At 32.8% G+C, this 26549-nt stretch overlaps 2 protein-coding genes and 1 non-coding gene across 6 annotated transcripts; all 3 read left to right on the top strand.

Moving 5' to 3' along the window:
* Nucleotides 1-3712: 3712 nt before the first annotated feature.
* TRNAA-UGC (transfer RNA alanine (anticodon UGC)) lies at nt 3713-3785 on the top strand. The gene has a single exon. It is a non-coding gene; the product is annotated as a tRNA-Ala (tRNA).
* Nucleotides 3786-6787: 3002 nt separating this feature from the next.
* LOC104587257 (protein NRT1/ PTR FAMILY 8.3-like) lies at nt 6788-10988 on the top strand. 3 transcript variants are annotated; one of them, XM_010244794.3, is made up of 6 exons: nt 6788-7026; nt 7109-7155; nt 7338-7443; nt 8764-8980; nt 9229-9785; nt 9957-10988. In XM_010244794.3, exons 4-6 carry the CDS (start codon nt 8771-8773, stop codon nt 10639-10641), a joined length of 1452 nt encoding a protein of 483 aa, XP_010243096.1. In that variant the 5' UTR covers nt 6788-7026; nt 7109-7155; nt 7338-7443; nt 8764-8770; the 3' UTR covers nt 10642-10988. The 3 variants fall into 3 exon arrangements, with proteins under 3 accessions (XP_010243096.1, XP_010243097.1, XP_010243095.1); XM_010244795.3 differs by lacking the exon at nt 7109-7155 and having other exon boundaries at nt 6793-7026; nt 8764-9120; XM_010244793.3 differs by lacking the exon at nt 7109-7155 and having other exon boundaries at nt 6794-7026.
* Nucleotides 10989-22836: 11848 nt separating this feature from the next.
* Nucleotides 22837-26339, top strand: LOC104587259 (protein NRT1/ PTR FAMILY 8.3-like). 2 transcript variants are annotated; one of them, XM_088895381.1, is made up of 6 exons: nt 22837-23039; nt 23364-23451; nt 24192-24409; nt 24651-25208; nt 25350-26152; nt 26294-26339. In XM_088895381.1, the coding sequence occupies exons 1-4, from the start codon at nt 22971-22973 to the stop codon at nt 24711-24713; spliced, it is 438 nt and encodes a 145-aa protein (XP_088751507.1). In that variant the 5' UTR covers nt 22837-22970; the 3' UTR covers nt 24714-25208; nt 25350-26152; nt 26294-26339. The 2 variants fall into 2 exon arrangements, with proteins under 2 accessions (XP_088751507.1, XP_088751506.1); XM_088895380.1 differs by having other exon boundaries at nt 22862-23039.
* Nucleotides 26340-26549: the final 210 nt, after the last annotated feature.

Genomic DNA, 26549 nt, shown 5'->3' with positions numbered 1-26549 from the left:
ACATGGGGGCAAGTATGCTCTTTATGTAGTAAGTTCCCTCTTGGAGAGGAGAAGCATGTATGCGTCATTTACACTCATCATTTGCACGTTAACATGTAGTCACTTGAGATTTTTCACTCTTAATATAAACAATTTGAAAACCTTTAATGATTGAGTGCTCTCGAAGAGCACCTCTGAATTCTTTAGTTGTTGGAAAGATCATACCGACTTCTAGCTCTGAATCCTCTATGTTAAACACAATTTCTGGTCTTCTGTTATCCTCATCATCTGAACCAACTAAACTTTCATATTTGGAAGTTGGCTCATAATCAGAAAAAATAATTGTTGGCACAGCCCCCACTTTCAATTCCCTCTGTCTCAAACTCAAGATCAAGGTCTTCAGTGTCATTATCGTCTTCACCTTCCTCACTATCACTAATATCATAGTTAGAGTCATAACCTTCTTCACTAAAGTTCTCCTCTGCTCCATCTACATTGTCAACAACCAATCCACCAACATTGCTATCATCAAAACCACCTAGTCTTCCCCCAACATTAATGTCTCCCATGCTGTTTAGTATCCTGTCTAACATACATAAATACATAAGATTTGTATAAGACAACAAAACAATTCTACTTCTCCCTTTGCTCCAAGGGCAACTACTGCCTATTGCCTATTGGATCTTATACTTATTTCACTAAAAATATAGCAAGACTTGATTTTAGTTTTATAATCTGCCATGCATTATGACTAACTCTTAACTTGCAGGGTGTCTTTTCTTTGCTTATAAGGGGTTGTTTCAGTCTTTATGCCAATGGACCCTGATTAAGGACCATCATCAAACACCTACTGGTTGAGAGACCACTGGCATGCCGAATATATTAATGTGTTCACAGTTGACACCAATAGAACAACAATAGGGTAAGGGGCCTCTGTCTCCTACAGTCTAAGCATCTTAATACTAAAAGGCATTAAACATATAGAAAATTTTCTTTAACAGAGAAGAAGACTCCTGTACCATCAGACTTTCTGCAACAAAAAAGAAAAAAAGACTCATCATGTACGAGTAGACCTAGGTATTAAACAAACAGTGAAGTTGCCTATATAACAAATAACAAAACAAGGTATTATCTGTTAAGTAGAATCTATATATACCTTTTAATCGCCCTATTTTCTATATAAACAATAATAGATCAAGAAAAATCAAGAATAAAAAACACAAAAAGCTTAGGGGGATGTTTGGAACCGTGGCCGTTTTTCAAAAAAACGGTGCCACATCGGATCCATATAGATGTTTCAATAAACGCCCATGTATCTCATTATTTGGTTCAGCCGATTATTAAAAAATTGAACATGCCTCGAAAATCGGGACCCCACCGATGCATGAAACGCCAAACCGTTCCCCCAACGGTTGACTGATGTGTATCCTATGTGGTGCTTACCTGTCAGCACATATATAAAATACAGTGATGAAAATCATCTTACCAAACAACATAGTGTTGCTTACTGCCTACGTGGCAAAAGTGTTTTTTTTTTTTGTGAAAAAGCAGGTCTTGGAAGCATGTGCGTTTTTTCTTGAAAATCGGTCCCAAAAAGCGCCCACGCTTCTAAACACCATTTAGGTTAACAATGTATTTAACGCATGAAAAAATGCTACCTCTAAAAACTAAAAAAAAAAAAGATCAAAGTAAACTCAGAAAATTGTGTGAAATCACCTTCAACAAGTAGGTATTCTTTGTTTGAACACAGGGTTTTTGTAAAATCCTTGAGAATATTGAATTGGGTGGCAGAACTTGAAAATAGGAACTAAGTGGGAAGTATTTCAAGTGATGGCAGAATAATCCTAGAAGGGTAATTTTAGTAATATGTAACTTTAACTTTTCTGATAAATACACAAGAGTAGTTTGGGAATTTTCTACTCTCCATCCATTAGAATTAGCGGAAGGGGTCAATAAGCAACTTTTACACCAAAAATGAGGGGAGGTCTTTGCAACTTTTAAAGGTGAGGGGAGGCATAAATACATTTGAGAAATGTCAAGGGAGGTATAAGTATTTTACCCTCATACATATCAATTATAAAAACATCTATCGTTAGAATGACAGCCTACCAAGGGAGGTATAAGTTCATTGTCAAATACCGAAAAGACAAACATGGGCGTTGCTGTACTTTTTTGCTCCCATATGTTATTCTTTGAAATAATATGTAAATTGTACCAAAGTGCTGGACGGCCTAATGCAGTACAAGCTCTTATCATTGCTGTTGATCACTTAGACACTGTTATTAGCTTACCTCTTTTTAACCTGCCATTGATTTCGACGGTTGAACCGTTTCGGTTCTTATAAAACCCGGTGTTGCCCCAAAGATTATTGAAAAGTCAATAAAATCCTCGACTCAGATGGTTGAATCGTTAAACCGGTGACCTAGTCATTGGATTGCAAGTTGCATACTAACTGTGTATGCAAATTTTATAAGGCCATAATTTTATACTTCGATTTTCAAATTGAGGTGATTATTTTGATTTTGAGTAACTTTTGATGCCTTGTCTTGCTATTTTTGTGAAAAAAGTCTATTTTTGGTCTCAAATTGCAATCTTTAACATTTTTATGCATAAAAAAAATTAAAAATATAAATTAAATATAAAATAATACATATACTTAAAATATATAAACATTGACATGGCACGGTTGACCCATTCGACCTGAACGGTTGAACCGGCAACCTGTGATCTAAAGATAAAAACGGTTCAGCCTCCAAATTGATTTTTAAAACACTTCTCTGAACAACATGAGTTAAAAGTTTCAAAAATGGAGCTAAATTAAAGTTTCCTCTCTCAACCAAGTAAATTTCTTTCCTAACACATTACCAATTGATGATCTTACTCTAGAAAGGATCTCAACGGATAGAAGATGAGCTAACTTTGTGTGTTAATTTAGTAACTTCTTACTTGTGAAGTATACACCGATATAGAAGACCTTAGACGACAGCAGCAGTTGTTCACATTCGTCCCCCATTATCATAAGCATTACATTTTACTAAATATGATTAATATATACTTGGTAATTGGCTTCTTTTGCAAGTGGTAATGGGCATAATGGGATGAATTTGTAACTATTTTTCTCTTGAAACTTAGTGCAGCACAATCGGGCCTAATCCAAGACATCACCCATTCCACAACTTAAATATATCAGCAATCAGCATCACTGATATTGGGACGCCTCAAATAAGCCTGCGACAACCCATTGCTTGGGTGTTGCAACACAATAACCCAACAAACAATATGTCAACACTTCAACTGAGTGTCTAAGGCAAAGGGGCTTCTAGGAGCAAGGCTGTAGTTGAGCTTGTGCTCACATGCCAACCTTGAGAGATCAAGGGACATCACCCATGATGACACACATGGTGAAACCCTACTTTTGAGTCTTATGTCTCAGAATAACCGACTAACAAATTTTTTCTCTTTGAGGAACCTATTTGGTTTGGAGGTCTTTCTCTATAAATAGGGGAGACTTGAAGCTATCCTCAAGCATTCCATATCCTGTGCATAAGCTTTGCCCTCAAACTCCATTAAAGCCCTTTCAATCTCCTTGCAACCTTTTCCCCTCCTTCCTTCTCCTATCCTAGCTAGCGGAAAAAACGAAAAAAAAAAAAAAGAAAAAAAAAGGGTTGTTTCTAAACTCAGTTTTGAAACGTGGAATCGATAGATTAATTAAATACAAAACTTGAATTAAATAGGGGATGTAGCTCAAATGGTAGAGCGCTCGCTTTGCATGCGAGAGGTACAGGGTTCGATACCCTGCATCTCCATTCAAGGTTTTGAATTGCTTTTATGATTCAATGACGAGTGATACTATCATCGAGAGATGTTCCCAATTGACGGCGGGAATGTGCTGTGAGATACTGTTGGGCGGCGCAGATGTGAACTCTTCAATGACTTGCTCCCTCTTGAAATTGTGCAAATTCCATGTGTGGTCTTCTTCTTTTTCTTTTTCCCCTTTTGTAATAGGTCAACATTTTAAGCGAAATATATATTTTTTATGCCAGTGGAATATTCTCTTTAAAGTATTAAGTTTTTGTCCACAACATTTGATTTGAGGTTAGTTCAAATTAACAAACGACGCAAAGTTGAATCAAATTGACCCATTTTGGCTTATTGTGCTGTTCAGACACTAAATTGCTCTTCTATTTTCCAGGGACTGACATTAGAAGGGGAATATGAGCAAAATCAATCAATGATATATAAGACAGCAATTTAGGGTAGGTTCCTTTGGGAACACAGTAGTTAATTAGACTTGATTTGACATAATCCGGTCCAGTCCAGTCCAATATGAATTCATTATCGATGGACTAGGTTCAATCCAATCAGATGAATATTCTGAACCATTTTGGGCTTAGAGGTGAAATGTCAACCTAAGGCCCCATTTGAATTACAGGAATAGAGGTTTGGAATCAGAATCGGAATGGGCTATTTCGATTTCAACTGTTTAGTTGGGCGGAATCGGAATTCCATTCCCATTCCTGTTGGAATGGCATTCTCCCATTTGAGGGAATGGCCACTCCCTACCCCTCCCTTGGAAATTAAATCTCATTCCTGTTGATTTTAATTCCCATTCCCATTCCTATCTGAACCAAATAGACTATGGGAATGGACCATTTCGATTCCGATTCTGACTACGAACCAAACTGAGCCTAAAACTTGTTACAAAATTACTCTATGAATGAAACAAATGAGAAGAAACCTATTTGATATAGCTATTGCTGGGGGCTTTGGAATCTTCCTCATTGAATCCTTTAATTCACAAGGTAAATGAAGCTGAAATCCTATGTCATATATATGCATTTCCTACACAACCCTTTTCTAGCATTGAGCATGTTAGTTGATAGACAAGATTGGACACACTATCATAGACTTTATAAGTTACCCACTGAAACTGCACATGTATTCTTATCTGAATTCTTTGCTTACTTTAACCATTTCACAATTTTTTTTTGTCCTTTTCATCACAGGTTAAGACCCACATCAATGTTTAGAAGAATAAAACCACTGCTCAGAAACCAAAATGGAGGTCTCTAACCTAGCCAACCAGAGTCCAACCTGAAGAATTGGATTGGGGGTTCAACAACTTGGGTTGGATTAAGATTGACCTCGACCAAAGCTAACCCAACCAGACTTGTACCTCCCATATAGGACTTCTTTTGTTCTTTTGTAAGCCCAGGAACTGACCGCCCTAATTGACTATCCTTAGGCAATACCTTAGCACTTCATAAAAGGGCTTAGATCTGCTATCCACACCCTGTTCTCACATCCCCACCCATGAAACATTACAGTTGTAGATTGAGAACATCTCCCTTGTCATTCATAAAAAAATGTTTTTTTGTGAGTAGCAGTTTATGTCTATTTAAAATTACATATATCGATTTATTTAATATAAATGAAAAGGGATATAGTTCAAATGGTAGAGTGCTTGTTTTGCATGCGAGAATTATAGGGTGATCCCTTGCATCTCCAGCTAAACATGATTTTTTTTTTTTTTCTTTTTTCTTCCTCCACTGGTGCCCGTGTTTTGACAAAGATATTTTCGTTAGCAGTGTTAAATGAGTATGTCACATTTATTTTAAATAAGAATGATCTATAAAAACCATTCTTATTTGTCACACTTATTTTTGAATTATGCCTACTTAAAATTACATATAACAATTTATTTAATATAAATAAAAGAGGATGTAATTCAAATGGTAAAGCACTTGTTTTGCATGCGAGAGGTACAGGGTTCAATCCCCTGCATTTCTAGCTAAATATGATTATTTTTCTCTTTTCTTCCTCCACCACCAGTGCCCCCCTTGTCGGACACTAATTTATTTTGATAATGATATTTTTGTTAGCATTGTTAAATGAGCATGTCACCTTATTCTCTCTCCTCTTTGTATTGTTTTCCAACTCTTTTAGAAGTTGGGGCTATTGAAACACAACACGACCGATTCAGTTTCCTTTGTAGGAATAAATTCAATTCTAATCCCCTACAATTCCAAAAGAAATTCTTTTTCTATTTCCATACATGTAAAATGTGTCAATTCTGATGATGATAATAATAAATAATATGTATTTTTGTGATTGGTGTGAAGTGGTATTAATTAATTCCACAGCCTGCTGAGTCGAGATTAACTTCAGTTAGTGCAATAGCCGTTCAAACACTCTTTACAACCATTCATTGAGAATATCTTCGTATTGATATACTTTATTTCATGGACATGCGAGGCTGTTTGAAGCTGGGCTCTGGTGAATCAGTCAGTCAGTTCATGTAATTTACAAAATGGTGCTCATAAGTCAAGTCAAACCCTATTTACAGCCACTTGCAATTATTATATATTTTTTTTATTTATGAAAAGATATTCCATATATATATATATGCAAGTGGCTGGATAATTCCATCTCCAGAACCAAACGCCAAATCAGGTTGGGCCCACATGATTTTATTTTATTTTATTTTTTATGTTGGGACTTGGGATTCCACGTCAGGTTGGGCCTTAAAAAAATTAGAGGAAGAATACCTGCCTACTTCCCATCAATAATTCTTCATCCATTGACAATAATCAAATAATGGCTTTGCCATCGTTCGAATATTCCAATCATTCCCCCATTTCACAAACAATGGTATCTTTAATTTCATCAGCATGGGCCGACGTGGGTCCCGGTGAATGGTTCAGTTGTGAACGTAATGTCTCTTATCTTCAGTGTGCCAATCCACCATTTCTCTGCACAAAGTACAAACAGTTCAAAAAACATTTGATCACTCCTGGCTCCACCCCTCCTTTTGGTTTTGGACTTTTCGGTAAGGAATCTACCATACCCTTTGGCCATTCATTGCACCCAAAGCTTATACTGCGCCCAGGAAGCGTTCTGTGTGACTGTGTTGCCGGACAAAGCCGGATCTTTAATGGTCTGGGTTGGCTGGGATTGCATAGAGAAAGAGGTTCTTCCATGGATGAAATTTTAGTTCATCTGGATTCGTCGGAGACAGGAGAAACCACTCCTTCGCTGAACAAAAAGGTAATAGTAAAACTTTAAGTTCTTCCAAAATATTTTGTTCATACCAGTCCATGTCATCGTTACCCTCTGCTTTGTGGCCAAGGACTAAAACGTCGATTTGGCATGGAGATGGAGCTAATCCATTTGAAGGTACAGTTGGATTTGCCACAACATTCGTCCAGCTGAAAACCAACTTTCTTTCTTTCATCAGATGAAGCTGATGGGTTTTTCTTGATTAGGAGAAAAGCACCTCTCTTGAGTAGGAATTATTTCTCGGCTATCCTTCCCCCTTTCTTGCTTTATTTATTTATTTATTGAATTTATGGTTGAAGGAGATACTGAACTTAGAACAAACGGAGGATGGATCAGTGGATATTGAGGGAAAACCGGCACTTAGGCACAAGACTGGAGGTTCAAGAGCTTCTGCCGTAATTCTGGGTAAGATATATATATATATATTTATCGAGTATATGTTTGGCATCATTCTTTTTAGTTAGCCGAACCGTATCAATTATTTTGAAGTAACTATAGGGAGTCATGCTAACAGCTTAAAATTTTTGCTGATTTGTTGTTCGATCAATTGAAGTGCATATATTGAAACGTGAGACATGACTTAGAGCTTCTTGTTATAAATTTTAATAAGCCTTAAGCCCTAAACCTCAATAAGCTAGCAATAGAGGATAAAATGGACCATGACTTTTCAAGATTTATACAAGGTTATTGTTGCAACTGGGGGCTCTGAATAAGTTTTCTTCAATCTGTAAGCGTTTGCCGAATAAAAAAGAATAAGCAATTTGAACGTGTAAGCTTGATTTCAAGTTTCTCTCGATGTTTTAAAACAAGAAGGCGTGATGCGAGGCGTTCCACTACCTAGAGGTGTGACGAGTAGTTCAGAATGCAAGAGGCGTAGGCCTCCCGAACACAAGGAGGCATAACTTTCCTTAAGAGGAGGGGGGCTAGGAGGAGGATGAAGAGGAAGGGGAAATTTCATTTTTTCTTTATTTTTAATAAAAATCTTTCTTTCTTTCCCCTTATGTTTTCTTTCCTTCCCTTTTCTTTTCTCTTTTTTTCTTCTCTTTCTTTTTCTTTTCCTTCCCTTTATTTTCCTTTCTTTTTCTTTCCTTTTTTTTTGTCTTTTTATATGGGATGTGCATGAGGTGCATTAGGCGTACACCTTTAGCACGCCTCATGAAAAAAGCACAAGAGGCATACGCCTCAGAGATGTCAGCGCCTCTGGCATACGCCTCAGGGCATTTTGGGAGTGCCTCACCTCCACGCGTACGCCTTCCACACCTTTCTTTTTCTTTCTAACAGGGGGTGGGGCATTGGTTTGTAAATGGGGCTTCAGTGATTTTCCAGTATTTTCCAATTACTATCTATCAGAGAGTGGGAAAGTTTCTTCATTATCTTATTTCCACGGTTTGTCTGGCTATTCTTGTTTGGATTGTATTTTGTGGCATGTCCAGACTTAACTTGAAATTTTTCAAGTTTTAAATAAACATGGAGAAAATTGGTGTTTCTTTGCAAGTGGACTAGGGAGTCCAAACAGAAATTGCAATGTTTGCGAGGGGAATAGTCTAGAACAAGTTCTCTATGACTATAGATCGTCCTATCAATTAGAGGTCTATGTTACTTCTTGCATTTTATTTTCTCTATCTGTTAAGAAGAATGAAGATTGGACCCATCAAAAAATAAACAAGAAATAGTAAATGCTCGTGTTGAATGCTTATCATATTGATGATATTGTTGAATTGACAGGAGTGGAATGCTTGGAGGCCCTGGTTATTTTGGCATTGCTACAAATCTGGCTGTTTACCTTAGCAAGGTCTTGCGTCAAAGCAATGCATCAGTTGCAACAAGCATCACCACTTGGAATGGAACTGGCTATCTTTCATCCTTATTGGGAGCTCTTATAACTGATTCCTACTGGGGCAGATACAAAACCATTTTGGTCTTCACATTGGTCTATTTTCTTGTATGCTTGACTTAGATTCTCTATATGCAGCTCAATTCTTGAATTTTCTATGGTGTTCATGCCCTATTAAGTCAATCTAGCTAGTAATTTACTTAAACAGATACATGTGCACACCTCCATGTGAATGAAGGCAATTATAGGTTGCTAACTTCTTTCCTGATTAATTTCCAAAAAATGCACTAAATTTCTGTTTCCCTTTGGGTGTGGGGGTATGATTACATTTCTTTTTCTTTCATGTCTTTAAACAGGGGATGCTAACAATCACTCTCTCTGCTGCATTTTCATTGTTGAAGCCTATTTTTTGTAAAGGAAATCACTGTCCCTCTGTAATTGAAGCTCAAAAGCTAGTGCTCTTCTCTGGTTTATATCTCATTGCCTTTGGAAAGGGAGGAATTTACTCGTCTCTTCTGCCCTTAGGTGCAGACCAATTTGAGGATCGAAATTCAGATGAATTAGAAAAGAAAAAATCCTTCTTCAATTGGTTTTACTTCTCTATTTGCTTTGGTTCTCTTATTTCAAGCACAATTTTAGTTTGGGTCGAAGAGAATATTGATTGGGCACTTGGATTCGGCATTTCTGCACTCTTTGTGGCCCTAGCACTAGGAGCCTTTCTATATGGGACACCGATTTATAGGTTACAAAGACCAGGTGGGAGTCCCCTCAAAAGAATTCTCCAAGTTCTGGTTGCAGCTCTGAGGAAGACAAGCATAGAAGTCCCCACTGATAACAGTCATCTATATGAGGTTCCACTTAATAACTTGATTGTCAAGGAAAGCTGGAAATTAGTTCATAGTAATGACTTCAGGTACCTTATCCTTCTTTTCACTCTTACATCAAACTTATAGAATCTAATTAACTCCAAGATTCTAATGGTTGACAACTACATACAATTAAAACACAAATTGCTCATGAGCATGTATTTAAGTTCATGGGTTTCTTACGTAAAAACTATAAAGATAATGCAATGCCTTTCCAGATTTTTGGACAGAGCTGCTACAATATCAGAATCAGATGCAAGGAGTACTGATTCTCCAAGTCCCTGGAGACTATGCAGTGTGACTCAGGTGGAGGAGCTAAAGATTCTTCTCCGTTTACTCCCAATTTGGGTGGGAGGCGTTATTTATTCAGTTTCCTATGCTCAAATGAGCACCACATTCATTGAACAAGGCAACACAATGGAAACAAAGATTGGATGCTTCTCATTTCCACCTGCCTCTCTCTTTGCCTTTGAAACTCTTATTGTCATCTTATGGGTTTTTATCTATGACACACTTCTTGTTAACATTGGGAAGAAATTTATAGAAAATGGACATGGGATTTCATGGCTACAACGAATGGGGATCGGTTTTCTACTGATGATGTTCGGCATGTGCACAGTTGCATTGGTGGAAGCAAAAAGGTTGGAATGTGTAAGGGTTGGCAAAACCATGAGCATAGCATGGCAGCTTCCCCAATATTTTATTTTTGGTGTCTCGGAGGTCTTCAGTTTTGTTGGACAAATCGAGTTCTTCAATTATGAGGCACCTAATACCATGAAAAGTACATGTAATGCATTTTTCTTGCTTACAATGTCTTTAGGTAAATTACTTGAGTTCTCTTGCTACTACATTAGTGACTTATTTTACTACACGAGAAGGAAGGGCTGGTTGGATACCTGCTAACTTGAATGATGGACACCTTGATTATTTCTTTTGGGTTCTGGCAGGGTTAAACACACTGAATTTTCTCAGTCACCTTATCTGGGCTAGAGGATACAAGCATAAAAATATCTAGTATTTGAAGAAGGTTAAATTTCAATTGTAAGTTATAGCATAATGGATGCTCCACAGCATTTATTACTCCCTTATTGCCACCACTGGATTAAACCGCTGCTTGGACCACCTTTCTTGGGTTTGATGAGATTAAAGGTGTAATTGTTCAATAGCTTGTGAGCTATGGACCTCTTTTTTGTAAATAATATTGAAGCTTGATGAAGATCTACATGTCAGGATGTTCATGTTCAAAGAAAGGATTTTCCAAAGTTGAAGGTAATTTAGTTATCATTCAATCACTTTCTTTTTGAAGATAAAGTAAAAAAAAATATTAAAAGAAAAACGAAGTTATTAGAAAGGTGACCAGGAGTCACATGATGGAGGAAAAACATCAGAACAACCTCGAAACCACTCAACTTCTCAGCCACACCCTGCAAAGAAGTAGAGACACTATACGCAGAAGAGTTATGTCAAATAGCTTCAAAACTGAAACAAGAAGAGGGGGGATTTCTGACTTGGGTTGAAAGGATATATATATATATATATATGTTCCCAACTACGAGAGATTTTCACCGTTTAATTTCACAAGTTTTGTAAATAAAATACAAAATCAACCAGTTCGATTAACCGAATTTTTTTGGTTCAAATTACTGGTTTTTTGTTTTTTCGGTTTATCATGAGCATAATTGGATGACATTTAGGTATCGGAGTGACTCTAGTATAGATTCTGATTAAATACTTCCATTAACAGAAATCGAACCCCAAAACCAAAAAATTGTAAAATAAAATATGAAGCCACCCATTTTGATTAACTGGATTTTTTCGGTTTGAATTATTGATTTTGGTTTGGTTTTTTGGTTTTTCGATTTCTTACAATCACCCATAACTTAGAATTGGAGGGCATTTGGGTATCAGAGTGCCTCTATCATAGATGGAGTTGCAAGCACCGCTTGCCCTTTTCTTACATCTCTCCCATTTCTCTAAATCTCTATCAAATCCCAGATCATTTGATTCATTGGTGTATGTTAGTTTATAATATAAGACCGGTGTTTGATCTCTCATCTCTTACATCAATTTTTCAATTTCTTTATTGGAGTTGCAATTTTTTTTGTTATTACAACTTAAAAATAATCACAGAAACGAGAAAACTCAAAATCAAAATGGAATAACTAAAAACCCTAACTAATTTTGGTCATTGAGATTAATCGAACAAGATTTTGATATATGAAAGTTTCATTTATCATTTTTTTTTTATTTTTTAATTTCTATTTAAAAAAAAATAGAATTAGTTTGAATGCAACTTGAGAACCGTTAACCGGGTTGAACATTTTAACAGTTAAACCGCCTGAATTAGTAGTTGTCTGACTATTTCAACGTTTCTCTCTTTTTTTGTAAAATAGCGGTTCAAGGCCAAAATGAAACTAGTGACTTGACCAATTCTTGGTCCAAAACGGTTCAACCATCTAGTTTGGTCCAATTTTTAAAACATTGACTAAAATACTCATTTTTAATTTAATTCCTATTTAATTGCAAGGTTTAAATTGTAAATTGAACTACTACTTTTCACTTCATTCAATTCCCTCTATTTAAATCTTACATTTTTTTGATAAATAAACAAAAGAAAAAAGACTTATATTGTATATAAAAATGTAGATGCATAGTGGAAGTTTTTTTGGACTAAAATTACCCTATATTTCTTTGTTTGATAAAGGTTATGAAAGTCATTTTATTACAGCTTTAATGCCAAATTTTGATGGCTACTAAAAAGTTCATATTTGTCTATTTATTACATCTCTAATTGTAAGGGCTGAAAATGCAATTTCAATTATTACTTTTCACCTCATTTAATCTCCTTTCATTAAGTTTTATGCTTAAAGGTATTAATTCCTATATTCTCTTATTAAATCCTATATTTAAATTATTTTTCACCAATGAATGGTACTAATTAGATTTATGTCAATATTTTTAATAATATACCCATATACTTTAAGATTGGCTAAAAAACAAAAACATTCTTTATCCAAGTGATGGCTAAGCAATTCAACCATTCAAATCAAATTGATAAACCTATGAAGTCATAGTTAGGTAAAAAAAATTTAAATAGAAATAAACATAGAAAATTACAAAAATATAGAAAAAATTAGACACATTTATGATACTTTTATTAATCAAATTAAAAAAAGGAAAATTGTCTAAAATTCACCATGCCTTTTCAGCATTTCTCTTTAACACACCATAACTTTTCAAAACGTCTAGGGAACCTCATGCCATTAATTTGACCATAAATAGACTAATGGGTGTTACTAGATTACCATTTTACCCTTTACAAAAAAAATGTAAAATAAGCACATATATATTTTAACTAAAAAGACATGAAAAAAAAGAAAAGTTCAAAAATATTTTCAAATATAAAATACATAAAAGCACATAAATTGCAAAAAATATTGAAAGCTATAGAAATTACAAAGAAAATAAAAAATTAATTTTAAATTATATAAACTACAGAAATTGGAAAACAAAATCAGAAAATAAAAACTGTAGAAAAACACCAAAAAGTATAGAAAAACATAGAAATAAAAATAAAAATACATATTTGTAATAAAAAGCAAAAAAAGCACAAAAAGTGTGGATGTAGTGTGAAAGATTTTTTTTGGATATATTATTATTATTATCATTACCATCATCTAGAATTATATATTATTATCATTATAAAAATACATATTTAAATGTGCACGCTTACTAGTGTGAATATTTTTTTAGACTAAAATTACCCTCGATTTCTTTATTTGAGAAAGGGTATAAAAGTCATTTTATTATAATTTTAATGTTAGCTTTAATGGCTACTATAATGGTCATGTTTGTGCATTTAATCCATCTCTAATTGTAAGGGTTGAAAATGCAATGTCAATTATTACTTTCCACTTCATTTAATCCTCTCTCATTAAGTCTTATACTTAAGGTATTAAATCCTATATTTAAGTTATTTTTCACTAATAAATGCTACTAATTAGATTTATGTCAATATTTTTAACACCCATATATTTTAAAACTAACTCAAAAACAATATCATTCTTTATTCAAGTAGTGGCTAAACAATTCAACCATCCAATCAAATTGGTTAACCTACGAAGTCATAGTTAGGTAATAAAAATTAAAATAGAAATAAATATAGAAAATTACAAAAAATGTAAAAAAAATAGACATATGAATGATATTTTTATTAATCAAATTAAAAAAGTATAATAAACAAGAATTATTTTTATTGATAATGAAAATGAAATACGAAATTTATAACTAACCAAAAGTGAAATATAAAATTAATAATAAATAATTCAAATTGTGGGTTAAATGCCTTAACCTTTAATGCCATAAACAAATAATAAAAATTAATAAAATATAAAGATACATAAGTTTTACAAAAAAAAAACATTCAAGCACATGTATAATGTCATGTCTTTATCATATCGAAAAAAAAGTAAGTGTGACTTATTATAATTATTTTTACACACAAGAATACAAACAAAAATTATAGAATTTTTTAACACATCTATAATTCTGTATTTACACTACTATTAAAAATATAAACAAAATTGTGGAACTTTCTTTTGAATAAAATCAAGGTTTTAAAAATCGACCCAAAAATGGAACCACTTTGACTTTCGTTAATGGTTCAACCATCCACTTTAAGCGAGTCAAATCAATAAGATGTAAAATATAATATAACTTTTTATTTTGACCCTTAGGTTAGGATTAGATTAAAGTCCACCACATATATGCATTGTTATGAGAGGGGAGTGTGAGAGTTTGAGAATGAGGCGGCTGGTTCAAGTTAAGAAGTGAGAAGAAGAAGAAGAAGAAGGAAGCGTCTTCGAAGATGGTTGTCACCATGTTCATTGAGCATTGTTGCAAAATTGTTTGCCCTAATAATAAGAAGAAGGAATCATCAGCAGCGACTATCTCTTTGTTCATCATTAAGCTGCTATCTCTCTAACTCTCTCAAATCCCAAATTATATGGTGTATCTTAGATTTTAATATAAGATTAATGTTTAATCTCTCATCTCTTGCATCAATTTTTCAATTTCTTCATTGAAGTTGCAATTTTTTGTTATTACAACTTAAAAATAATCACATAAATGAGAGAAGTCAAAATAAAAATGGAATAACTAAAAACCCTAACTAATTTTGGCCATTGAGATTAATCAAACATGATTTTGATATATGAAAGTTTCTTTTATCATTTTTTTATTTTCTAATTTTTATTATTAAAATAAATAAAAAATTAGAATTAGTTTGAAAGCAACCTGAGAACCGTTACATTTTAATAGTTAAACCGTCCGGATTAGTAGTTCCCTGACCATTTCAACAGTTTTTTATAAAATAGCAGTTTAGGGTCAAAACAAAACCAATGACCTGACCAATTCCTAGGCCAAACGGTCCAACCATCTAGTCTGGTCTGATTTTTAAAACATTGACTAAAATACTCATTTTTTTAATTTAGTGTAAGGTTTAAATTGTAAATTGAACTACAACTTTTCACCTAATTCAATTCCCTCTATTTAAATCTTAAATTTTTTTTTTGATAACTAAGTAAAAGAAAAAAGATTTATACTATATATAAAAGTGCAGATGCAAAGTAGAATTTTTTGGACTAAAATTACCCTCTATTTCTTTGTTTGATAAAGGGTATGAGTCATTTTATTACAAATTTAATGCCAACTTTTGATGGCTTCTAAAATGCGCATATTTGTTTATTTATTATATCTCTAATTGTAAGGGTTGAAAATGTAACTTCAATTATTACTTTTCAGCTCATTTAATCCTCTTATACTTAAAGGTATTAACTATCATTTTCTCTTATAAAATTCTCCATTTAAGTTATTTTTCACCAATAAGTTAATATTTTTAACAATATAAACCCATACTTTTAAAACTGGCTAAAAAATAAAACCATTCTTTATCCAAGAGGTGGCTAAGCAATTCAACCATCCGAATCAAATTGATAAACCTATAAAGTCAGAGTTAGGTAGTAAAATTTTTAAAATAGAAATAAAAATAAAAAATTACAAAAATGTAGAAAAAATAGACACATTTATGATATTTTTATTAATCAAATTAAAAAATAAGTGTAATAAAAATGATTATTTTTATTAATAATGAAAATGAAATACCTACTTTAGAACAACCAAAAATGAAATTATTTTAATATTTGCAAAGATCAATATAGTTCAACTTTTGGGTGGTCAAATGTGTTAACATTTAATGTCATAAATAAATAATAAAAATTAATAAAATATGAAAATACATAAATGTTGTAAAAAAATTGAGGCACATGTATAATATTAATTAATTATCATATTAAACAAAAAAAGTAAGTGTGACGTATCAGAATTATTTTTACATAAAAATACAAAAAAAAATTATAAAAAAAGTAAACACATCTATAATTCTATATTTACACTACTATTAAAAATATAAATAAGATTGTAGAACTTTCTTTTGACTAAAATGCTCATTTTTGAATTTAGTCCCTATTTAATTGTGAGGTTTAAATTGTAAATTGAACTACTACTTTTCACCTCATTCAATTCCTTCTATTTAAATCTTACATTTACTTGATAAATGAACAGGAAAAACATCAAAAAGATAAAACATTATAAAAAATAAGAATTTAGCCAAGCAAGTAGACCCATCAATGATACTTGAAATTTCACAACTTGATCCGATTACAACATATTTAGATGAGGTGTTTATATAATCAGATTTAGATTTCGCAATATGCATTTGATTAATAGTAAAAAAACAAAAAACATATAAACAATAAAAATACATATTTATAAAAAAAAATTGGATATATTATTACTATCATTATCATCAACTAGAATTAACCATTGGTTTTTTTGTATTGGTTAGCCAAAATCAAATCGGTACCTTCAGTTTTTTGAAAATATTGAATTGAAATCAAACCTATTGATTCAATTAACCAAAATTTTTGGTTTGGTTTTGCTGGTCCAGGTTTTCGGTTTTTCATGATCACCCATACTATCTAGTTGGTGTAAATGGATCGAATTCGAATTGAATCAAACAATATCCGAATTCGAATTTGATTAAATATTTGAATATTAGATTCAATTTGAATTTGATGGATTAATTATTTTAAGTAATTAATAAATATATAAAATAAGTATTTTATTTATATAAATATATAAATTATATAAAACATTTAAATATTTTATATATTATATAAAAATTAAATAATTAGTTAAGTTCAAATATTTATTGAATCGAATCAAATCATATCCAAATTTGACTGATTATAATATTCGAATTATCCCAATTCAATTCGATTATGTTGAATCTCAAATTCAAAATCAGATTTCAAATACCGCTAACACCCTTGGGTCTAACCGTCCAAGTCTAATAACTTTGATATCAACTAGGAAACTACACATTAGGAATATTTCTTGTATTTTATATTATCATATATGGGAGGTTCAAAACATTTATTATGGACAACAATGTATTGTGGTCAACAAATGTGGACTTTGGATCATAGATACTAGGTTTGCATTTATTGTGAAGTCCAAAAAATATAATTTGACATTATCAACTTTTAGGTTTTGAATCCCCTTAGAACTTTTACTAATTAGTGGGGGCTCGTTGTTAGGTTGTTGGTTCTGTGGTTTATTTTGACCGATACTTGGAATCGAATCCCACTACCGGTAAAGGTTAGGGGAGGGGTGGTTTTTTTGGGCAATCTTTTCAAAATTGGACCATATCAGAAAAACTGGGAACCGGTCATTTGATTGGTTTTGTTTCAGCCCAGAATCGCTTTTGTCCAAAAACCGTTGATTTGGTCAGCAAACCATTGACTTGGGTAGTTGAACCATTGACCCGACAACAGTTTTTGGTCACTTATACTTTTTTATTATTTTTTGTCAGAATGGGTCGTCCGTTCGGTTCAAATGGTTAGACCATTTTACCCGGGAACTAGACCCTAGAATGGTTTCCTATCCGGTTCAGTTTTAAAAACCTTCCAGGATGGGCTACCCCCATTATGTGGCCCAATGTAGCAAGTTGCACATAGTTACTGCAAGAAATATATGCACCAAAAGATGAAAATATCATTTAGTAGTGTTTTGATTGTAGGGTGAGTCTTTGTTGAATGGGCTAAGTATCATCCAAGTAGTGGGAGAGGAAAGGGAGAGAGAATTAAGGAGAATGTATGAAGGGGTTAGGCAAAAGAGAGTCCAAGAGTCCATGTAACATGAAAAACCTTGCTTTATAAATATAGTACTAGCGGGGACCCGTGCAATACATGGGATTTGTTAAGCAAAAGATAAACAATAGAAACACACAAGAGTATACAATTGTTTTATATTTTTAACTTTGAAATAATTAATAATTATTTATATTTTAGGTTTGACCAATCAACAAGTATCATATGAGGTAGCCAATCAAGTGTTATTTATCAAAATTCATGGGTGGATTTTAATTGGTCAAAACTCTTCTGATACCATATCTTTTCCACATCATACATTTTTCATTATATTTATATACTACTTTTAATAATTTTTACAATACAAAAATAACAATAATTAATTTAAGCTAGGGTTGTTCATCAAACTGATAAAATCGACCAACCCGACAAACTTGACCCAAGTTGGTCAGTTTTCTAGTATTTCTAGTCTGGTTTGACTCAACAATTCCCCAACCCAACTAGGTTGATCAGTTTCATTTTGGTCATTTGTTAATTGAACAAAATCGAACAACCAACTGTAGATATATATTGATATTTTATATTTTTAATATAATTTTTTAATATGGGAGAGTGAAAATTTTCCTATATTTCTAAGTCTAGAATATTTTATATCATAAATTTATTTTTTAATAATGCCACTGTAATTTTTTTAAATTAAATCTTTTGAACCAACTGACCAAACCAAAAAGTTAACCCAAAACGATACAAGCCGAATTGGCCAATTGATTTTGATTGACCAGCTCCCCAACCTAACTAGGTCGATTTGGTTGGCCAAACAACCTACAACCGAACCAAACCAACCCATGAAAACTCCCAATTTTAGCTAAATTAATAGTCTAATAAATAACAAAGGTTTAATCTCTAATAATTATTGAAAATTTATAGTGAAAATGCATAACTATTGAAAATATATTGATAATGAAAATACAATAAATAACTAATAAAAATACAATAAATGCTAAAAAAATGTATTAAATTAATCAATAAATAGTGTAATCTCAAATAATAGTTTAATCTCTAATAAACTTTAATTAATAAATTACAACAAAAATACAATAAATTAAATTTAAAAAGTTAAACAATGGTCATTTAATCTCCTATAATTATTTAAAATTTTCTGTTAAATAAAAAAAACAAATATAGATTTATAAATATAATAATTATTGAACAAAAAATAAATAATTATTTAAAATACAGTAAATATTAATTCTAGCATGTATAAATATATAATAAATATAGATTAAGATTTTAAAATTATTACTAATAAATATTAATTTTTCTTAAAGTTATTTTCTAGAATTATTAATTTATATAACTGAAATTAGTTATTTAGAATATTATTTCATTATTTAAATAATATCATTAATTAAATTTAAAATATTAATTATTTATTGAATTTAATCATCCATAAAATTATAATTTATACTATTATTACATAATTTTGTTATTAATTTTGTAAAATATTAAGTTATTATTAATTTGAATATTATATTGTAATTATTTTTCTAGTTTTAAGAATTTTTTTAATTCATTACATAATTTCATTATTTTAACTATTTAAAATCTAGTTATGTTAAATATTTTGTTTGTTTATTTAAATATTTAAATATTATGTAAAATATTTAAAATTTCTTGTTATTTGAATTTTAAATTTTTTAAAGTCATCACATAATATTAAATATTTGAAATTTAATGTTTATTGTTAGATTTTTTTTTATTTGAATAACATTTACATTGAATAATCTAGGAAACTATAATTTAAATTGTTAGTACATAATTTCATGATGAATTTTGTAAAAATATAAAATTATTAATAATATGAGTATTATTGGCAAGTCTTTTTGTGAAGATCTTCTAGTAGCTCTTATAGTCAAAAGACGCATTGAGCTTTTGCATTAAGATCTACGTAGCCTAAAGCCCGTTTGGTTAAGGTGTGTTTTTTTGTGCATCTTTCCATGCAAAGAATAAAAAAAATGCAAAAGCTCCATTTGGAGCTTTCCGAAAATCACCCGATTTGGGCTTCTCTCATCTTTTCGATGCATCGACTTTTGATAGGTGGATTTACTACAAACCAAATGGAAAAGACCGAATCGTAGTCTTCTAGGCTTGTAAATAGCCGACAAACTACGCAAAAAGACATGTCAAATGGGGCCTAAATCTATTGTAATTATTTTTTGTGTTTTTAATAAATATTTTAAAGTTATTATATGATTTTGTTAGAATATTTAAATAAATTTTTAATTTTTAATTTAAACTTTCTTTAGATAGATATAGATAAAAAGTGGGGAGAGGATGAAAATGGATTAGAGACAATTTAGGAGAGAAATAGGAATTAGAGATAATTTAGGAGAAAGTGGGGGTAGTGGGGGGAGGTAGTTTAAGAGAGGATATTATTTAGGTTATTGGGAACGTGTGAGAAAGAGATTTCAAGTATTTTTTTATGGGAAAGGAAAACATCACATTGGTTGTTTAAAAAAATGACATGAAGTAAAAAAAAGGGAAATTGTCCAAAATCCACCATCACTTTTTATGAATTCTCTTAAACTCACCACAACTTTTGAAAACGTCCAAAACTCACAATGTCAAATGAGTTTTATTTTCCAAAACTCACCTTCCGTTAGTGCACCGTTAATGTTTCTTAACATAAATGGCCATGTTAGCATAAATAACACTTTTCATGACCAAATTACCCTTGAATGGCGAATTAGGGGAAAAGGGTCATTTAGGTTAGGGTTAGACCGAAATTCTCTCTCTGCTCTACCTCTCTTGCTTAGATTTAGCCACCACACCATTTTTTCTCACTCAGATCTTGAAGGTAGTCATTGCATCTCCCACTCTCTCGCTCAGATTTGGTAGCCGCACCACCTTCTTTTGCTCAGATCTTGAAGGTAATCACTGCATCACCCTCTCTTTCGCTCATATCTGGATGTCGCACCACCTTCTCTTGCTCAGATCTTGAAGGTAATCACTACATCACCCTCTCCCTCACTCAGATCTGGTTGCCACACCACCTTCTCTCGCTCAGATATTAAAGGTAATCATTGCATCACCCTCTCTTTCACTCAGATTTGGTCGTTGCACCACCTTCTCTTGCTCAGATCTTGAAGGTAGTCACTGCATCACCCTCTCTCTTGCTCAGATCTGGCCACCACACCACCTTCTCTCTCATTCTTGAAGGTGTCGCACCACCCTCTCTCTTGCTCAGATCTTGTTGCCACCGTAGCACCTTCTCTCTCACTCAGATCTTGAAGAAAACGATCTATTGGTTTGAAGATTTGAAAGAAGATGATCATAAATTTCAAAGATTTTTGATGTTTTGAAACATTTGCAATGCATTCTTTTGAATCTCGAATGTAAATCCCCATCGAGGGTTCTACAAATTTATGCAAAAAATATTTTTGTAATTATTTATATGATTGTCTAAAAAATTTTTTGAAAATTTGTTGCAACAATCTTCGGATTTAATGTCTAATTTTTGTTTAATTTTTTGAAAATTTTTATGATTTTATTAGTTTGTTTTCATTTTTTATTTTTTCTAAAATATATAATTAAAAAAATCTTTTTTTTTATTTTTGCTTTTTTTAGTTGATATTTTTAAATTTTTATCATTTTATGTATTTTTGTGTGGTTTTTTATTATCTTTTTGAAAATTTTATCACTTTCTTGTGTTTTTTTACAATTTTTTACTTTCTTATATAATATATAATTTTTGAGATTTTATCATTTTATGTATATTTGCAATTTATGTTTTTATCCAATCTTTATATTTTTCAAGTTTCTTTTGTCTTGTTTAGTTTTCAATTTTCTTGTTTTTTTTTGCATTTTTAGTGTTTTGCTATATTTTCTAATGCTTTTTTATAATTTCTGTTTTTTACAATTTTCTATTTTCTACAATCTATAAATTTTTCTGTATTTTTGTTATTTATTTGCAATTTCTATGTTTTTCTACAATTTTTATTTTCTGATTTAGTTTTCAATTTCTATAGTTTTTATTTTTTTATAATTTCTGTGTTTTTATGTATTTTATATTTGAAAATATTTTTTGAACATTTTCCTTTTTTTCATGTTTTTGTAGTTAGAATATTAAAATATATAGGTATATATTTATATTTTTTCTATATAGGGTAAAATGGTAATGGGTTGATTCCCATTAATCTATTTAACATCAAGTTAGTAACATGGTAAGTTTTGAACGTTTTGAAAAATTGTAGTGAGTTTAAGAGAATTCATAAAAAGTGATTAGTGGATTTTAAACAATTTCCTAGAAAAATAAAAAAGAGAAAAAGAGAAAATTTATAAACTACTATAGTTTAGTGTGTGTATATAGATTCCGGAACTCCTGCCCACGCTTGTCGAGTCTTATGGTGAGCTCGAGCCATAACCCTTATTAAATTAGATTTGCTCCTAACAAATTAAAATCCATTCCAATACACTTCCAACATGATTTGATAACACACATGTCACTGTGAGACCCAGACTGGAATGTATTTTGCTAAGAGCCATAACCCTTATTAAATTCGAGCTGCTCCCAACAAAATCCATTCCAATACGCTTCCAACATTATTTGATCACACACATGTCACCGTGAGACTGAGACTGGAATGTATTTTGTTAAGAGCAGATCAAGACTCTCACAGGTGACTTATCTCTCTGCCCTCCCATGGCCGAGTTGGGATTTGCTCATAACCAAAAGTAAAAAAAAGCTGTCCAACACGGTTCCAACATGAGTGAAGGAATGCACGTGTACTCTACTACTATTAAAGTCCACGTGTGACGTGCTTCTTCCTTACAGTTTGCAATGAAAGTCAACGTGCCTCTCGTGCTCCAGATTTGCTTCCAACATTTTCATCAAATAATGCTTTTTCCTCATTCATTTGGTCGATCAATTCGATCATTCCCTCGTCTAACTTGACAAAGCCCGTTCTTTGATGGTCTGAGTTGGCTGGGATTTGCAAAGAGAAAGGGGTGGCTCCATCATCCATGGAAGAAGGTTTAGTTCATCTGGGTTCGTCGGAGAGAGGAGAAACCACTCCTTTTCTAAACAAAGAGGTAATACATTTGCTTCCCAATACCAAAGAAAGTCATGCTTTTCTACACTTTCTGATTAAGAGCTTAATTAAACTTCAATTTGGTATGGGGCTAATCCTAAGCAACCTTCATTAAAGGTACAGTTGGGTTTGCCACAGTATGACTGTACTCCTCCAGCTGAAAACCAACTGATCGTTTCTTTCTTCAGATGAAGCTGATGGGCTTTTCACTTTTTCTTGATTAGGAGAAATAGGAAAACACCTCTCTTGAATTGGAATTGCTTCTTGGTTATCGTTTCTTTCCCCCTTTCTTGCTTTATTTATTTATTGATTTTTTTCGTTGAAGGAGCAACTGAACATAGAACAAACGGAAGATCGGTCAGTGGATATTCAGGGAAAGATTGGAGGTTCAAGAGCTTCCACCATAATTTTGGGTCAGAATTTTTTATCGAGTATATGTTTGGTGTTGTTCTTTCTCGTTTAATTAGCCCAACTGTATCAATTAGTTTGAAGCAACTTCAGGGACTAATACCCAGCAGCTTAAAAAATTGTTGTTTGATCAATGAAAGTGCATATATTCAATCGTATGACATGACTTAGAGCTACAAGCATTAGAGGATAAACATCGACCATGACTTTTCAAGATTTATACAAAGACTATTGTTCCTACTGGGGGTTAAGATCAAGTTTTGAACCTCAATCTGTAAGCTTAACTCCAAGTTTCTCTTTCTTTCTAGCAGGGGGTAGGGCCTTCGTTAGTATTTAGTAAATGAGGTTTCGGTGATCATCCAATTACTATTTGTCAGAAAAAGTGGGGAAGTTTCTTCATTATCTTATTTCCACAATTTGCCTGACTATTCTTGTTTGGATTGTATTTGTTGGAATGTCCAGACTTGCCATGGAGTTCATTCAAGATTTAAACAAATATTGAGAAAATTGTTATTTCTTTGCAAGTGGACTAGGGAGTCCAAAAGAAATTATAGTAGTTACAAGGGGGATAGTCTGCAACAAACTCTCTACAGATCATCTTTTCAATTAGAAATCTGTTACTTCTTGCATTTTATTTCCTCCATCTGTTAAGAAGAACTAAGGTTGTACTTATCAAAAATAAACAAGAAATAAGAAATGCCTCTGTCACATACTTGTCATATTGATAATTTCATTGAATTCACAGGAGTAGAATGCTTGGAGGCCTTGGGTTATTTTGGCATTGCTACAAATCTGGTCGTTTACCTCAGCAAGATCTTACATCAAAGAAATGCATCAATTGCAACATGCATCAGCACATGGACTGGAACTGGCTACCTTGCACCCTTCTTGGGAGCTCTTATAGCTGATTCCCACTGGGGCAGATACAAAACCATTTTGGTCTTCGCATTGGTCTATTTTCTTGTATGCTTGAGTTAAATTCACTATATGTGCAATTCAATTCTTGAATTTACCACAGTAATCATGTCCTATGTTTAAATGGTTTAGCCAATCTAGTAATTTACTTAACTAGACAAATTTACAGCTTCACATGAATTAATTTCCAACCATTTTCTTGATCAGTGTCCAAAGAATGCATAAAATTTCCGTTTCCCTTGGAAGGGGAGTATAACTACATTTCTCTGTCTTTCATATCTTTAAACAGGGGATGCTAACTGTCACTTTCTCAGCTGCCTGCCTTTTCATTGTTGAAGCCTGTCCTCTGTGAAAGAAATCACTGCCCTCGTGTAATTGAAGCTCAAAAGCTAGTGCTCCTCTTCGGTTTATATCTCATTGCCTTTGGAAGGGGAGGTGTTGGCTCGTCTCTGCTGCCCTTAGGTGCAGACCAATTTGAGAATAGAAATTCAGCTGAAATAGAAAAGAAAAAGTCCTTCAATTGGTTTTATTTCTCTGTCAACATTGGTGCTCTTATTTCAAGCACAAGTTTAGTTTGGGTTGAAGAGAATGTTGATTGGGCACTTGGATTTGGAATTTCTACATTCTTCATGGCCCTAGCAATAGGAACCTTTCTATATGGGACACCAATTTATAGGATACAAAGACCAGGTGGGAGTCCCCTAAAAAGAATTCTCCAAGTTCTGGTTGCAGCTCTGAGAAAAGCAAACATAGAAGTCCCCATTGATAACAGTCTCCTACATGAGGTCCCATTTAAGAACTCGATTGCCAAGGAAAGCTGGAAATTAGTTTATACTAATGACTTCAGGTACCTTATCCTTCTTTTCCCTCTTACATCAATTCTAATGGTCGAGAACTACTTACAATGAGACACAAATTGCTCATGAGCATGTATTTTTAAGTCCATGGATTTCTTACATAAAAAGAAGGTAATAAAATGTCTTTCCAGATTTTTGGACAAAGCTGCTACAATGTCAGAATCAGATGCAAATAGTACTGATTCTCCAAGTCCTTGGAGACTCTGCAGTGTGTCTCAGGTGGAGGAGCTAAAGATTCTTCTCCGTTTACTCCCAATTTGGGCGGGTGGCGTTGTATATTCAGTTTCTTATGCCCAAATGAGCACCACATTCATTGAACAAGGCAGCACAATGGAAACAAAGATTGGAGGCTTCTCATTCCCACCTGCCTCTCTCTTTGCCTTTGAAGTCCTTATTGTCATCTTATGGGTTTTTATCTATGACACACTTCTTGTTAACATTGGGAAGAAATTTATATCAAATGGACAAGGACTTTCAGAGCTACAAAGAATGGGAGTTGGTCATCTACTGATGATCTTAGCCATGTCAACAGCTGCATTGGTGGAAGAAAAAAGGTTGGAATATCTAAGGTATGGCAAAACCATGAGCATAGCATGGCAGCTTCCACAATATTTTATTTTTGGTGTTTCAGAGGTCTTCATTTATGTTGGACAGCTCGAGTTCTTTAATGGTCAGGCACCTAACACCATGAAAAGTACATGTAATGCATTTTCCTTGCTTACAATATCTGGAGGCAATTACTTGAGTTCTCTTGCTATTACATTAGTCACTTCGGTTACTACACAAGGAGGAAGGGCAGGCTGGATACCTGCTAACTTGAATGAAGGGCACCTTGATTATTTCTTTTGGGTTTTGGCAGGATTAAACACTCTCAATTTTGTCAGTCACCTTATCTGGGCAAGAAGATACAAGCCTAAAAACATAGTTTTTGAAGGTTAAATTTTAAACGAAAGTTTTTTGTATAATGAATTCTCCACTGGTTTAAACCACTTGCTTGGTCCACCTTTTGTTGGTTTAATGTGATTAAAGGTGTAATCATTCAATAGCTTGTGACCCATGGACGTGTTCTTTGTAGAGAATTTTGAAGCTTGCTGAAGATCTACATGCCAAGATGTTCGTGTTCAAGAAAAGATTTACCAATTTGAAGGTAATTATGATTGAATCACTAACTTTAGTTTGACAGAGACTTAGAAACGAGTTAAATTCTCTCTAGTAGGAGTTTCTTAAAGATTAAACATAGGTTAACCTTATCCCAAGTTCCCAACTATTTTGGATTAGCTACATGAATGAACTCTTCTTTGCATTCCTCTAACCAAGGCCTCCCATTTCTT

The sequence above is a fragment of the Nelumbo nucifera genome, chromosome 1 (genome assembly GCF_055504915.1).
Source record: "Nelumbo nucifera cultivar China Antique chromosome 1, China Antique-T2T, whole genome shotgun sequence".
Lineage (NCBI taxonomy): Eukaryota > Viridiplantae > Streptophyta > Magnoliopsida > Proteales > Nelumbonaceae > Nelumbo > Nelumbo nucifera.
The sequence above is the reverse complement of the archived record's forward strand: the minus strand, read 5'-3'. Positions and strand labels throughout refer to the sequence as shown.

Bases quoted from the DNA above. Each gene is read 5' to 3' on its own strand.
- LOC104587257 (XM_010244794.3), top strand. From the start codon at position 8,771: ATGCTTGGAGGCCCTGGTTATTTTGGCATTGCTACAAATCTGGCTGTT. The intron at 8,981-9,228 runs GTATGCTTGACT...GTCTTTAAACAG, and splicing joins TCACATTGGTCTATTTTCTT to GGGATGCTAACAATCACTCT. The intron at 9,786-9,956 runs GTACCTTATCCT...ATGCCTTTCCAG, and splicing joins GTTCATAGTAATGACTTCAG to ATTTTTGGACAGAGCTGCTA.
- LOC104587259 (XM_088895380.1), top strand. From the start codon at position 24,991: ATGGCCCTAGCAATAGGAACCTTTCTATATGGGACACCAATTTATAGG. The intron at 25,209-25,349 runs GTACCTTATCCT...ATGTCTTTCCAG, and splicing joins GTTTATACTAATGACTTCAG to ATTTTTGGACAAAGCTGCTA. The intron at 26,153-26,293 runs GTTAAATTTTAA...TGTTCTTTGTAG, and splicing joins TAAAAACATAGTTTTTGAAG to AGAATTTTGAAGCTTGCTGA.